Below are 16,860 nucleotides of genomic sequence, written 5' to 3'. Positions count from 1 at the left end.
AAGAAATTTGGGATGGAGAACTCTAAACCGGTAAGCACACCTATGACTACAAATGACAAACTATCTCAAAGGGATGAATCTACACCTATCAATCCAACTAGATACAAATGTATGATAGGAGGTTTACTGTATTTGACATAAACCAGACCTGATATTATGAATGCAGTATGTATTGTTTCTAGATTTCAAAGTAATCCTAGAGAAAATCATGAATCGGCAGTAAAAAGGATTTTCCGGTACTTACAAGGCACTGCAAATCTTGGATTATGGTATCCTAGAGATGGAAATTTTGATCTATGTGCATACACAGATGCAAATTGGGTAGGAGATGTGGATGATAGAAAAAGCACCACCGGCGGAGCATTCTTTCTTGGAAAGAGATTAGTTTCTTGGTTGAGTAAGAAACAGAGTTGTACATTTTTATCAACAGCAGAATCAGAATATGTTGCAGCAACAACAAACTATACACATGTACTATGGCTTAAACAAATGTTGAAAGACATAAAGGTAAAATGCAAGGAACCTATTACTATATATTGTGATAACACTATAGCAATTGATATATCTAAGAATCCGGTATTACATTCTAAAACAAAACATGTTTCTATCAAACTGAATTTTCTAAGGGAAAAAGTTGAAGAAAAAGAGATAAAACTGGTTTATGTGAATACTAAAGAACAACTTGCAGATATTTTCACAAAACCTTTGCCTAAGGAGACTTTTGAATATCTCAGAGATCAGCTTGGAGTCGTACCACCACTGGTAGAGACTTAGACAGTTGATGATTGTCATCAATTGGCAGAATTAACAGACAGATCTTTTACTCCGGTATTTGATGAGGAAGCTACTTCTCAGGGGGAGTAGTTGGTATATTGAATTGATTGGTATTTTGTATATGAACTTGGTATTATTATAACTTTGGCATTTGATGTCAAAGGGGGAGAGATATCTATGGAAAAACACATTTTCTTTAATGAGAGATTGGTATTGAAGAAACACATGTTGCTCCCGGGGGGAGAGATTGTTGGTTTTTGGTATTTGGCATTTTTGTTTTGGCACTTTGATGGTTTTTCCATCTTGTGTTGCCATCAATGCCAAAGGGGGGAGATTGTTGGTATTTTGGTATGGTTTTGTCATTGATGTCAACACCTACTAAAACACTAGCACTCTGGAGATCCAACAACATTCACCGGCAAGCAAGTAACTATTGCACAGTTACTGGTATATGGTTCACCGGCAGGATATAATGATCACCGACACTTGGAATGATATGGAAGACACTTGGTAATGTCGAAGACATCGTGTGGACACTTTGTTTTGAAGAATAAATCATTGGTATATTCATATTTGCATATTTGCTTTTACCGACAAATAGGTCCAGGGTTACCTAGGGTTACACCAACAGGTTTATCTTTTCCAAATCAGCATGGGACACTATGGAGATGATTTATTATTGTTGTAAATGCATTAAGCCGACATGTTTAATCGGTTATTGCATTGGATATCATATTGTTTGTAAAATGTTTTTATTGTAAAATCTTGTAGAGCCGACCTACGAAAATTGGTCTTAGGTTATGGTATAAATGTAAGATCGAATGTGGAATGCGAAAAAGAATTATGTGAAGGTATATGCGAGATTAAGCAGAGCTATACACGAAGACATCATTTGAAGGTGAAGCTAGGTTTTTGTAGAAGCATATAAGCATTACACTGGTATTGAATCCAGCATATGAAGATGCTATTTTGTGTAGTACATTCTTATTGGATTTAACCATCCAACTATAGTTAGTGTGACTCCCATTCTGTGATTGAGCAGTGAGCTCTAGGCTGTTGGCCTTTCTGCATGTGCAGACCCCATTTATGTACACTTACTATCTGCAGTAGTATCATCTGATTGTGGGTAAGGTTTCCCACCATGGTTTTTCCCCTTACAGGGTTTCCACGTACAAACATTGGTGTTATGTGTTGTGGATGACTTTATGTTTATGTTTCATGCATTAATCTTTACTGGTATAGCAATTAACTGTTAACACTTTCTACCGGCATACTTATTTGGTTTACCGGTATTAAGCATTAAGTTGGTTAAGTTGTTTTTGGTTTGAATTTATTTGACAACTGATTCACTCCGCCCCTCTTAGTTGTCTCCGGGACCTAACAGATGTCTGTCGACCCATCCATAACTATGCTGCACCCAGAGGCCACCCAACATGCCTTCATCTTCTCCATCGAAATATTGATCTTGGAATAGCTCTTATCCAAGATCGTGGTCCTCAATTTCGTCTCGCCTAGTGGCACGTATGATGGTCCTCCCTTCGCCACCATAGACATCATTTCCCTATAGTAAGGAGACCATGTAACATGAAATGGGATGCCATTGGCAAAGAAGAACTTGCCAATGGACTCATCTATTTCATCCTTCAGCTACACATTAAACAAATCAGCTATGGGGTTACTCCGCATCTTGCATTTCCTTGTCCCCTTAGCCTCTCATGATTGGGGCATGGCACTAAAAGTGGAAGTGGATGAAGGTCTAGACATCATTCCTCTCGTCTGCAATGTATGAGAAGAAGTATGTTGCACTTGCTAGCTCTGGTGAAGGGCTACCCTAGAAGAGAAAGTAGTAGGGATTGCAACCGCTCTATCATCTGGAATGCCCCAATGCTTGTTAATCTTAATTCTATATTCTATATTTTTAGGTTCCAAAAACTTACATGGATCCACACCTTTTCCTCTCCAAAATAGGAAGTGTGCATTCACTCTAGTGATGCTACCAAAACCATGAAATCCCACAAATGTTGCACTGCCACATCTTTGTTCCCCCACTTGTACTTGATGTGCCTTGTATTTTTGAAGCAAACTGTTTTAGAGGAGATTTAGGATCATAAGGACCCCTAGCATACTGTGCCAACAACTCTAAAGGGCAACCTGTACTAGATAGTGCACTCGCCATGGAACTAGATTGGGCTCTAGGATCAACCCCATGGTCACCCCCCTTAGCCTCAGGTTCATAATTTGAATCATCTCCACTATGAGAATGGATTTCCATCTCATCCTCACTCATGTCATGGGAGCTCATTGTCATAGCGACACTGATTTCACAAAATAAAAAATAAAATAAAATCAGCCTAGTTTAACAAATAATAAATTTGAAATTTCAATTTTGAAAGCAAAATTTTAAATTTATTATTTAAAATTTGATTTTGAATCTTGAGAGCAAAATGATGAATAAAAAAAAAAACAAGTTTAAACAACCAAAAAATTGAAAATCAGAAAATTAAACAAAAAAAAAAAAGAAAAAACTTACCTTGTGCTTGAAAAATCTCTCCAAAATGTTGTAGAATCCTCTTCCTCCTCTTCTTCTTGCTCCTTCTCACTCCTCTCACACTTGCACTCACTCTTTTCACTCCTTCAATCAGACAACCAAGTTTTTTCTCCTCTTCAGCTTGCTGGAAAAAAAATCAGACTTAGAAATGTGAATGAAATGACTAATTTTAGTGGTTTTGTGTTGCATTGGGGGAAGGGGTGGGGTCCACGTCAAATTAGGGTTACCCCCCAACCCCCCAAAATTGTTATAATTTAAAAAAAATAAAAAATTCAGTCACTTTTTAATGTTGGCAGATGAGAGACTTTTGGGCGTCTTCCCGCCCCTTGAGAGACTTTTGGTGACTCCCAGGGAGACGTATCCAAGACTATTTGGAGATGCTGAGATGTCTCCGGCGGAGCATTGGTGGCAGTTGTGGGATGATGGGAGACACCACGTCCTGGTCTATCCGTCTTGGAAATATCCCCGTCTTAGAGACGTAGGCCTAAGGGGGGGGGGGGATGCGTTTTCGTGGAACACTGTAATAAAGTAACCTTAGTGACTTAAGTGAGTTGCTTTTTTTATCGTTTAAGGTGAGTCATGTAATGTTTATCCTTGTGAGTCATGTCATGTTCATCCTTGTGCATGTTTATTTGGTTTCATCCTCTAAACCCTATATATGAATGCATGAACCCAACCCCGATTCTTTTTTTGGCTGAATCTGTGAACCAAACCTGCAAACCCAAATCCGGTAATGTTATATTTGGTCACTTCTTTTGTAGTGTGGACGGTTCTTCAGTAAACACCCTACTCATGTCTTTCTTTTCTATTGAAGATTATACATAATATTACATTTGTTGAATGTTCTTTCTAGTTCCATTGACTTATTTTGGTCACTTTTGGAAATTTATCACTACATAAAATTGCATTTCTGATTTTTCCAATAAATGATGTCCCATTTTGCTATCAGAAGAAGTAGGTGAATTTTCCACTGTTAACTCTTGTAATATCCTGAAGTAATTAATTGTTAACTGGAAAAAACCCAACTTTTTTTTGTCCATGGTACCATGTTCTTCCTAAGAATTAAAGATCATTTAATTTTCTAACGTCACATTGTTTTACTCACTTAGGTCATTTTATTGGCTTGTCTATTTGATTGAAGTCTCTATCTACAGAAGAATTAACATATGTGCTACTTGGTGGGTTTTCTCATGCAATACATGCAAATTGAGTGATCTGTTGTTTCATAGATTGATATTTGGGACATCTTATTTGCCTTTGCGTTGTACTGGTTGAACAAGTATTCATTTACTTAATATACTAGCAGGTTTAACTATAATCTCTTGATCGAAATGTGCTTTCTACCAATTAAAAATTTATTTGGTGCTGAATTGAAATCCTATGCTATCAAACTGACTTTTATTTGGTGAGGTTCAAAATCCTCAACATAACTTGCGGATCCAGTTTGAGCTTCGAACTGTATTTCGCAAAGCATAAAATACATAGAAAGAGTTTTGTAATGTCTGCCTTGCTTCACACTATACTGTGTAGTAAATTGTCAAGCTGAGTAAACGTCTATGACATAACTACTACAACATGAATTTCAATTAAGAATGCCAGTGTCTTGCTTTGATTATACACTGAAATACATAACATTAAATTTTTGTTGGAACAAGTATAAAGCTGACATTGTTTTCTAACATCATTGTTTCATTAAAAATTGATATGTGTTATCTTTCACATGCAGGTTCTCCATGCATTGCTGAAAATATTTGCGGAATCTATGGTAAAATATATTCAATATCAAGCTGACAGTGGAGCTCAAGTGGTTCAGATTTTTGATTCCTGGGCAACAGAGCTTAGTCCAGTGGATTTTGAAGAATTCAGTCTTCCTTACTTGAAACACATTGTGGATTCTGTGAAAAGAACCCATCCAAGCTTGCCTTTAATTTTGTATGCCAGTGGATCTGGAGGATTACTGGAAAGGCTTTACTTATCTGGTGTTGATGTTATTAGTCTAGATTGGAAGGTTGATATGACAGAAGCTAGGAAAAGACTGGGAGAAAATGTTGCAGTGCAGGGAAATGTGGATCCTGGTGCACTTTTTGGATCAAAAGATTTTATCAAAAAACGAATTTATGATACAGTGGCTAAAGCTGGGAGAAACAAACATATTCTTAATCTAGGGCATGGTGTGTTAGTTGGTACACCAGAGGAGAATGTTGCACATTTTTTTGAAGTAGCAAAAGGAATTACATATTAGCCAGTGGAAGAATCATATCTTACCAAAATCAATAATGTTTCATGCGATGTATCATCTGATTCTGCATTCCATGCCCAAGAGAAGCCAATTCAAATTCACACAGGTATTTTTTTGAAAAATCATCATGCTATTAGTGCTTTGTTTGGGAACATCAATTTGGGGAAAAAACATTAGATTGTAGAGGAATGAGATTTTGGAAATAAAGCATCTGTATAGGAAAATTTTGAGAAGGTGACTTAATTCAGATTTTTTTTGCTTTTTAAACAGTTTCTAGTACACTTTGCTAATCTAATAGACTCCATGATTATTGTACAATTCTGGTTGTTTCAGCATTCGTTTTAAGCAGAGGTCCAATACTGTGGGGATTGGAGAGAGAAGAAAGTTTCCCTGCTTACTGCACAATTCAAATCTACATTTGACATTGATTTTTAGTGGCATCGAGAGCAGTATCATTCCAATCTCCATCATAACTGAGAATTCTCTAGCGATGGATTTCATAAACATTTTCTTCCTTTCATCTTACAGTTCCAGAGAAGCAGGGCTTTATACTACACCCAGTGTAGTTTTTATTTTAAAAATTCAGTAAAGGTGAAAAACTGACATGTATTATTTGCCCAACACTTGTATTTTGTTATCTCAGAAGTGGTTAAAATTTGTTACGGTATGGGTAGACTCATTTTGTAATACATTAATGTCTTTATACAAGTTGCATTCACCATTTTCTAATTTTGTGACAAAACAAAAACATCTTTTTACAACTTCTTGTGGACATTTACTGCGTAGTGATGCCAACAAATTAGTTGATTTGCATTCACACTACACATTTCAGTTTTGACAAAATTTGAGCCAAACTAGGGGTGATTGAATTTCTATATATATTTTGTGCTGAAAATGACTACACACATTGAGCACAAATCTGTTACACCAATGAAACTCACATGTTTCTCTGAAAGATTTTGATAATATGGGAGTAGACTAAAATTGTTGGAAGTGAAGTCCAACGGACTCCTTCCTTTTTGCCGCCAAAACTCTTGGCTATTCATATTCTCCTTGCAAGCTCTTTAAGAGCTGATTGTAATTCATTTGTAGAGGTTAATTGTTGGAGCTGATTGCAGCTGTGTATGTGTAAAACCAGATTGGTGATTAATAGATTGATTCCCCTGCTTCAAGTGTGGATGTAGGCAATTGCCAAACCACGATAAATCTGCGTGTCTCATTGTTTGTGTTGTGTGTTGTTAATTCTGTTAATTTGCTGTTTTCAATTTATTTCTTCATCTTAACAATTGGTATTAGAGCGAGGTTAGATCGCTGTTTAGATTTTAGTGTTTGAATTTCCAGAATCATGGAAGAATCGAAGATAGAGAAGTTCTCCGGTCAGAGCTTCGGGTTATGGAAAGTGCATATGGAGTCTTTGCTGATAAAGCAAGACTTCTCACTCGTGCTTGAAGGGAAAGCAAAGAAACCAGCTAGGATGGCTGATGAAGAATGGGAAAAATTGGACAAGAAGGCGAGAGCGACAATCTTTCTTTCGCTGTCCAATAATGTTCTCTTCAATGTCACGGGTGATGCAACAGCAAAAGATGTATGGGATAGACTCTCAGCCATGTATGAAATGGCATCGACTGCAAATAAAGTTTTTATTATGAAGCGCTTGTACAAACTGAAAATGAAGGAAGGTTGTGCTATAGCAAACCACATCAATGAATTCAATACATTGATTAGTCAAGCGACTTCGGTGGGGATGACACAAGATGATGAAAGCAAGGTTGTATTGTTATTATGTTCTTTACCAAGCAGCTAGGATGGTGTTGTAACAACAGTTAGCACATCTATATCCGGCAAAAATAAGTTGGTTTTTAATGATGTAGCAGCTACTCTTCTCAGCGAGGATTTGAGAAGAAAGAATGATGAACCTTCATCCGGTGAAGCTTTAACGGTGGTCAGCCCCGAAAATAGAGGTAGAAGTCATAATAGAGGCAGAACTAATTACCATAGACGTTCGAAATCAGCAAAGAGATCAAAGTCTAGAAACAGAAATGGTGAATGTTGGTTTTGTGGCAAAGCTGGTCATGTGAAGAAGGATTGTAGAAACTTCAAAAGGGCACAAGAGAGGGTGCGGGATAGCGAAGCAAATACAGTTTATGATAAAGATGATAGTGTATTAATCCTTTCAGCAACCGACACTACTTCAGATTCATGGGTGCTTGATTCTGGTGCCTCCTATCATGCTATCTCATGTTTTGAAGCTTTCATTAACTACCATGAAGGTCATTTTGGCATTGTCTTCTTAGGAGATAACAAAGCTTGTGAAATTATAGGCAAAGGGGATGTATTGCTGCCATTAGAAGGTGGTAAAACATGGCTGCTCAAAGATGTTCGCCATGTCCCAAAATTAAAGCGGAATTTGATATTCGTTGGACAGCTCTTTGGTCAAGGTCTTAATGTTAATTTTCTCCCGGATACATGGAAAGTAACCCATGGTACCATGCTGATTGCAAATGGTAACAAAGTGGGAAGCCTATACATATTTAAGACTCATGGTGAAGTGGGAGCTGCAATGGTGATTGAGGACAACAAAGCGGATCTTTGGCATCAAAGACTTGGACACATTAGCAAGAAAGGACTCCATGTTATGCATACAAGAAATCAGCTACCGGGCCTCAAACTTGTTGACTTAGCCTTTTGTGAACATTGTTTTTATGGCAAACAAAAGAGAGTCATTTTTTTGAAAGGTGGGCGTGACACAAAGACAACACCGCTGGAGCTTGTATACTCGGATGTTTTTGGGCCTACCGAGGTAACCTCCATTGGAGGAGCTAACTATTTTGTAACATTTCTTGATGATTGTACAAGAAAAGTATGGATTTATATGCTTTCTAGGAAATCTGAAGTATTTTTCGAAATTTAAAATTTTCAAGGTTTTAGTTGAAAATCAGATTGGGCATAAGATTAAATGCTTACAAACCGATAACGGTGGGGAATTTTGTTCACATGAATTTGATGATTTTTGTGTTGATAATGGGATTAGAAGAATCAAGGTTGTTCCTTTCACTCCTCAAGAAAATGGTGCAGCTGAGAGGATGAATAGAACAATTCTTGAAAAAGAACGATGTATGTTGTCTAATGCAGGTTTAGGAATTTTTTTTTGGGCAGAAGCGTGTAACACAACAGTGTATTTAATCAACCGAAGTCCATCATTTAAATTGGATTTTGGTATTCCGGAAGAGGAATGGCAAGGGAAGAGGATTTCATACTCGCATCTTCAAGTATTTAGATGTGAAGCCTTCTCACATATATCTAAGTAAAAGCGAACGAAATTGGATCCAAAGTCGCTGAAATGTATTTTTGTGGGGTATGGAGAAGAGCAGTTTGGTTTCAGATTGTGGGATCCAGTTCACAAAAAGATTGTTCGCAGCAGGGATGTAGTTTTCCATGAAACCTCCTTTCCCGCACTACAAGTTTCAAATAAATCAGAGACATAATTTGTCCCTATGTCTTTGTTTCAGAATTCGACTACCAATGCTCTGCCTCCAGTTTCTCATTCAATGGGAGCTCCTATGACATCTACATCAGTTGAATACAATTCTCAGTCTGAGAATGATGAAGAAAGTGCTGATAATGTTTGGTCTTCGTGTAATTTTGAAATTGGGGGTCTGCAGAACAGAGCAAATCCTCCCCAAAATAAAACTGATGTTGCAGGAAATATAGACAATTATCCTTTCAGTGAGCATTTTGGCTCACACTATTCCCATTTGGCTGGGTACACTCCACGGTGGTCTCCAGCGCCACCGTACCCTGCAAGCTCTGTCTTCCCCTCACGACATACTGCACAACCTTCCCACGCAGCATACCCACCACACTCCCCACACCCCGCAGCCTACAGTTCTCCCCGCGAGCTCCCTGCAGCTTCCGCACCCTCCACACAAGCTCCTCGCTGCCTCCCCCGTGAGCCTCTCGCAGTCTCCTCACCTCTCTCGCAGGCCCCCTGCAGTCCACTCCACGTGGTCCCTGTAGGCTCCACCTCCGCAGCCCACTTGCAGAGTCTCCCTCCCGTGCAGGCTTGTGAGGATGTTGCCATGGCCTTGCACACTCAGCCCTCTCGCCCATCTCACGTCGTGGATAAAACTTCTGCGGGGTTCCCCTCCTATGATCTGCATGCATCAAACGTGGATAAAAATCCACAAAGTTCTGACAACCTTGCAGACAAAGATCAAACCAGACTAAAAAACAGAGTCGTTAAAGGGGACATAACCAGAGACAATGGGAGAGAGATGAGTTTGCATCAACAGGGATTACAAAAGTTGAATGACTCTACTACTGAAACAGAGATTCAATTGAGGAAATCAACCAGACAGAGGTGACCTCCTGCAAAGTTCTCCGATTATGATTTACTGTTTTGTGAAGAAGCTGAACCTTCTTTGCTCATCTCTGATCAAACAGAGCCTGCAATATATAAAGAAGCTTGTAAAAATGCAGATCGTGATAACTAGCACGCTGCAATGTGCGAAGAAATGGATGCACTCGTGAGAAATTAGACATGGGATTTGGTGCCACTTTTGCCTGACAGAAAGGCATTAAGAAATAAATGGGTGTATAAACTAAAAGATGAAGCCGATGGTCACAAAAGATTTTGAGCAAGACTAGTTGTAAAGGAATATGCTCAACAACAAGACTAGAAATTTTCTCGCCAGTAGTTAAAATGACTACCATCCAAGGAGTATTGGACTTAGTTGCAGCCTGGGATCTTGAACTTGAACAGCTAGATGTGAAGACGACTTTTCTCCATGGCGACCTTGATGAGGAACTATTTATGCATCAGTCGGAAGGGTTCATTAAAAAGGGGCAGGAACAGCTTTATTGCAGATTGAAACGCAGTTTGTATGGGCTTAAGCAAGCCTCCCGATAGTGGTATCTTAAATTTGACAAGTTCCTGATTGATCACAAGTTTACTCACAACGAGTCTGATCTTTGTATCTATTACAAGAAGCTTCCTAATGGTGAATTTGTGATTCTTCTCTTTTATGTGGATGATATGCTAGTGGCCGGCACAAGCATGAGGATTGTGAGTGAACTTAAAACTCACTTAGCAAAGGAATTTGCCATGAAAGATTTAGGGGCAGCAAAGAAGATCCTAGGATTGACTATTTTTCGCGATAGAAAAAAGAGAGAACTCAAACTATCTCAGCAAGACTACATTAAAAAAGTCTTGGACAGATTTGGTATGGCGGATGCTAAGTCTGTTTGTGTACCCTTAGCCTCTCATTTTCAGTTGTCTTCTCAATTGTGTCCAAAAACACAAGAAGATAAGGAGTTTATGGATAAAATTCCATACAAATTTGCAGTTGGAAGTCTTATGTATGCTATAGTGTCTAGTCGACCGGACATTGCTCATGCCGTGGGATTGGTGAGCAGATTTATGGCTAATCCGGGCAAATCACATTGGGAGGCGGTTAAGTATATCTTGCGGTATCTCAAGGGTACTTCTGATTTTTGTTTATGGTTTGGAAAGGACAAGGTAGTTTTGCAAGGGTATACCGATTTTGATTTTGCCGGTGACTTAGACAAAAGAAAGTCGACTTCTGGTTATGCTTTCACATTTGTCGAGACAGCGATTAGTTGGGCTTCAAAATTACAACATACAGTTGCTCAATCAACCGCAGAGGCTGAATATATAGCTCTTTCTGAAGGAGCAAAAGAGATGGTATGGTTGCAACTCTTGTTCAGCAAGTTGGGTTTGAAGCAATCAGATTTTGCTTTGTTTTGTGATAACAACAGAGCCATTTTTATGACTAAACTTCAGACATCTCAGCCGCGGTCAAAACATGTTGATGTTCGCAGTCATTATGTTCGCCATATGGTCGAAGAAGGCAAATTTCATGTAGATAAAATTCATACTGACTTGAATCCAACTGATGTGCTCACTAAAGTGGTTAAGTGGGAGAAGTTCGATTTCTGCCGTGCTTCTCTCGGCCTTTCTAATAACTGATAGCAGAATTGAGTGGGGGAATCTACTTGTTGCCGCACTTCGTTGGCCTTCAGTGGGAGAATGTTGGAAGTGAAGTCCAACAGACTCCTTCTTTTTTGCCGCCAAAACTCTTGGCTATTCATATTCTCCTTGCAAGCTCTTTAAGAGCTGATTGTAATTCATTTGTAGAGGTTAATTGCTGGAGCTGATTGCAGTTGTGTATGTGTAAAACCAAATTGGTGATTAATAGATTGATTCCCCTGCTTCAAGTGTGGATGTAGGCAATTGCCGAGCCACGATAAATCTGCATGTCTCATTGTTTGTGTTGTGTGTTGTTAATTCTGTTTATCTGCTGTTTTCAATTCATTTCTTCATCTTAACAAAAATTTGGATGATTTAGTCAAAGAGAACATTTATGCATCCAATACTCAAATCAATAAATTCCTCCAGCAATTGCCTTAGAAATGGATCTTCTATATTTGAAACTCGTGAAAATTGAAAATCACTTTTGGACACAGTCTCAGGAGGGGTTGTTCATGATTATATGATTTCAAATTTGTGTTCAAACAGACCCCTTAAATAAGAAACCATGATTACAAACATTTTATTAACGGATATGCTACTTGGCAGTTTTACGTAATTTTATACTCATTTGATTAAGTAGTAATGCTTAAAAAGCTACATAAAATATCAACATTTTTTTTAATGGTAATTTTGTCCCTTGTGTTGAGAATCGTAAAAGTCAGACTCGTACTTGGTAAGCTTAAATTTTTTTAAAATTGGGTCTTGGAATAAACTACACATTTTTATTTAACATTTAAAAATACATACATTTTTATAAAATATTCTTAAAAAACACACATATTGTTAAATTTGTAGAACATATTATTGATTCCCATGATATATAAATCAAAAGTTTGATACATATCATATACCAAAAAACAAGGTCAGCTTCTAAATGAGTTACAATGGCACTTCCACTAGCGATAATAAGTTGTCTCGGCTAAATAGATTTTTAGCAAGTTGCCAATAATAATGTCTAAGTTAGTACACTCTAGAGTTATATCCCAATTCCTTTTCACCATCTCATTGTAATCAAGTTTTTTATTTGAGAAGAGATCCCAAGAAGTAGTAGGGATTAGGGAATGGATATCCCAATGGGGTTGAGGGGTAGTGCCCCTTATGGAGTTTAGGGGTAGTGCAATGCCCTTGGTGCATTCCTTATCACGACACTGGATGGGATTGAAGGTAAAATTAGGTGTTTGGTGCTTTTTGTTTATAAAAATGTTTGAAAAATCATATCCAAAGTTGGGGACTAAGGAGTTGTTAGATCTATCCAATCTTCATTTATATGCTAACACTCTCTCTAGAGCAATGCCTTCCCTCTTGTGGTAAGCTTACAAATATTCAACTTTTAAGTATAGGGCATAATTGCTTTTTGAGCTCCTTACCACTTGTAATTGGCCGTTACACAACATATGTATATCAGCTTTGTCTCGAATCTAAAAGACATAAATCCAATGGGAAATTGGTGAATTGCATCAACTTGACTAAGTTGTTGGAAACCTTTGGATTAATTAAAAGTTGAAAAAAGAAGCAAAAATCATGATTATACAAGATTAATTGCATAAGCTTTTTTAAATCGTGATTTTTAAATAAATCGTTGACTCGCGATTTTGATTGTTTTTAAACTCAATATTTTAGTAATTAAACACAATTTTCACTAGTTTCTTCAAATTTATGCTTGATTTCGATTTCTTTTATAGATTTCAATGACTTATTTTACAAATTTCAATGGCTTATTATAACAATATATAGGACAAATGCAATCACTAGAGGAATGCTCATTATTGTTTTGGAGAGATTGAATATCATTTTCACATTTTATTCAAAATATCTATTAGTATATTGTAAAAGGTATTTTGATTTGCTTTAAGAGTTATTAATATTTACAGGTATAGTAATTTTATATTTTATTTATATCTAAAGTATATATTAATAAATCGTAGATAAGATTAAAAATTAATTGAAATTATTTAATTTATTCAAACAATATTTTTTAGTTTAGTTAGTAATTAAAATTATTTATGATTATGTTATTTATTAATTTTATTTATTTTTTCTTCTGTAAAATCATTTTATTATTTCTAGAGGGGTTCTTTAGTGGCAAGTGTGTTGTGTAATTGTGTGAATGGGTTGATAAAAAACATCATATTAACTTTTAATAATAAATAAAAATATATAAAATTGAAATAAATTTATGGTTTCTCTCTTTTTTCCTACATTTTTTAACAATGGGTATTTTTTTAGTTTTTTCGGTTTGCCTATTGTTTCCTAAAATATTTTTGGTGTTATGAAAAAAACATGTGCAACACAACAACATTTGCCAACACAAAGAATATTAGAAAAAAACATTGAGGAAAACTCTGATTTGTGTTTGAAACTATGTCCCAAATCGCCCAAATGGTCAGTTATGTGCAAGTTTTCTCACCGTAGGTCAGAAAAAGATAAAAATTGCTGTGACTTTTACACCATAGGCAAGTAACTTGTTGATCAATGAGGCTTACAAGTACTCATGTACCCGATGAGTTTTGCAACTATAGCCCAAAATAAAGAGAGTGCTAAACTAGTTTTTATTCCCACTTAAAATAAAAAATGTATGACATTGCACACACATTCTTATATATATTATTTTTATCTCGTTAGGTCTTAAAGTTTTTGAGTCTTGGTCATAAATATTTTTGGTATCCTTAAAATGTGGCAAGTCACAAATATGTTAGGCATAAAATTTGGTGTATATAGATGAAACAACTAGAGAGGATGGAATTGGATGTAAGAGGTTGTTATGGATAATGGTGTTTTATTGGCTTTTAACAAAGTCAACAATGAAATCAAAGTAGTACTAGAATGGATCTGAGCGGTTTATTGATTGGTTCACTGAATCCAAATGGTTATTTGACTACGTAGGTAAACTTGAACTGTTCTTCTTGACTGATTGGGAGTGTCTAGATGGTTCATTGGAAAGTAAATCTAGATTATGATATTGCTATCAGGATTCAACTATGTAGTTTTCAAGTCAAATTCATTGACCCATGTTTCATTGAGTAGTGGTTCACAAGAAGCCATCTCTCATGAGAATGAATGGTATGCTTAGCACTCATTGCATCTAGGTGATGCTCACAAAAGTGAAAATGACTTTAAATTTTAAACCTGTGACATAAGTTGTCCATTTCGACTCTTATATGTTGAGGATGGTAGGTTGTATCAAAAATTATGGAAAAATGGGCCACTATGTTGATGACTTCTTTTAATTGGTGGGAAATAATCAACATTTGGGGAGGAGAGAAGTGTGATGATGCCATTTAGAGTGAAGATAAGAGGGTGTTAAAAATGATATTAGTGTGCAACTCTAAATGAGAATGAACTTGTTTTTCAAGTGCGAGTTTGAGAGAGTAATTAAAGAATTAATGTGAAAGCATAAATGAGAATGAATTTGTTTTGTCATGTCTAACAACCACCATTTTTTGTCATCATAATTGAAATTTGGATTAATAGGGGAGCCAACAATAGGAAACTTATTGAAGGGGCCAGTGCAAGACACTAATCTTTGTAAAATACAAGAGGCACCATGTCTATCTTAAAGAGGGATATGGTGGTTTGATAGTTCCTAACATTAGTTGTTGAGGGAGAACCTTAGTCTATGAATGAATGAATGATGACATTTATGAGACCATCAGTCTATGGGATTAGTCCCTTAATTGCCACCCTTAGGTAGCCTTTTTCATCATGTTTCCTCGAGGTGTTAATATTGTGTGCTTTTTTCAACCAACTTGTCTATCCACATGGTAGCTCTAAATTTTTCAAACACCAACTTTTTTTATTTTTTCATTATTGTCAGGGCAATCTTGCAAATTGATGTCCCACTTGCTCAACCACTTGCTATTTTGCCTTATCCAAGGCTTCTTCCTTCGTTTTAATTCCTCCTTAACAACAATTTTGGGCCAATGTTGGTTGCCCATGTTTTTAACTTTTTTTTAATTAACCTAGCAAATGGATTATTGTTGAGGCCTCCATTGGGAACATTCTCACTTCCACCAAAAGAATCTCATAAGGGACTATTGACTTGACCTTGAGGCTACTAATGATTGTATGCTTTTGGATCCTTTCTAATTGCCTCCACTACTATGGAACTCTTGATGTTGTAAGGAACATCATTAAATTGAAAGCTTAGTGAAGCTAATTCTATTATGATGTTGCCATGATATATGCATTTTAAGGTTACTATTATAAAATTTACCCTTTTTCATGTAAAGTTATTTTGTAATAAAAAGGAGTTTTAAAGAATATTGATATACTTTGTACAAGATCTTTATGAAAGGAAATTAAATATTGTACCAAACAAATAAGAATTTGAGATTTTTTTATTTTATTAGATAAACGTTTTTTATCAAGCTATGAGCCAAAGAGGGTTTTGAAAGGCCCCAAAACCTTGTACAGTAGGAAAAAGGAACAACAACATGAGACTAGAAAATTGAAACAAGAATAATCAAACTAGCAAAAAACCACAGAGACCCCAATGAAACAACAATCTCAGCAATGGAGCAACTCAAACTCAATCATGGAGGTTTAAAGCCAAACCCAACCAGTGGATTCTAGTGAGGAGTAGAGTTTGGGTCCTCAATTGCCATTCTCAAAGAGAAGAGACACCAAATTCAACCACATGATACTTAATCACAACATCAAACTTTCTCTTGTCCTTTTGTGTATATCCCACACTTCCTCCATGAGACTTCCCACAATTTCCGCAACCTTTCTTGTGTTCCTTGTATTATGTTGCTCTTTAAAAACTTTCCATCTTTCCCAACCATAGGAGGAGTTGTGGTACCATTGTTGGCTAATAACCACTTCTGGGAAGATATTATAAATATAACTTTGTATGTGGGGATATCATTTTCCTTGTTTGAATGAAAGTGCAAGATACACAATGGATATTAGAGAAGAGGCACACAATGTATGTTCCACCAAGGATATAGAGTATATCATGGATGGTTCTTGACCAAGACATATAAATAATTACACTGATACTTTTCCTTCCTTGCTGCCATTAATCTAAAGACCTTAGCAATTGTTTTTCTAAAGTGTGTCAGACCACTAACCAAGCATCTACAAATATTTATCTGTAGCTAGGAAATCGGAAATCATCACAAACAAATATCAATATTAGTCATAGCTCAATCACGAAAGCTCAAATGCAATGATCAATCCTAATTACATCCAATAGAGATATGAAAACGAAACATTCAAGATTAAAGCTAAGCAAACCAAATAGAG

The 16,860-nt window shown here is 36.6% G+C and overlaps 1 protein-coding gene across 3 annotated transcripts in view; it reads left to right on the top strand.

Moving 5' to 3' along the window:
• The window catches only part of LOC131033741 (uroporphyrinogen decarboxylase, chloroplastic), a 140,280-nt gene extending 133,990 nt beyond the window's left edge, over positions 1 to 6,290 (top strand). For all 3 annotated transcript variants that reach the window (XM_057965020.2, XM_057965019.2, XM_057965021.2), the window contains 2 exons: positions 5,049 to 5,667; positions 5,895 to 6,290. In XM_057965020.2, the coding sequence (XP_057821003.2) occupies positions 5,049 to 5,564 (516 nt within the window). In that variant the 3' untranslated portion in view covers positions 5,565 to 5,667; positions 5,895 to 6,290. The remainder of the gene's footprint in view (positions 1 to 5,048; positions 5,668 to 5,894) is intronic.
• Positions 6,291 to 16,860: the final 10,570 nt, after the last annotated feature.

This window comes from Cryptomeria japonica, chromosome 4, assembly GCF_030272615.1.
Source record: "Cryptomeria japonica chromosome 4, Sugi_1.0, whole genome shotgun sequence".
In the NCBI taxonomy this organism is placed as follows: Eukaryota; Viridiplantae; Streptophyta; class Pinopsida; order Cupressales; family Cupressaceae; genus Cryptomeria; species Cryptomeria japonica.
Note: the sequence above shows the minus strand (reverse complement) of the source record. Positions and strands in the feature narration are given on the sequence as shown.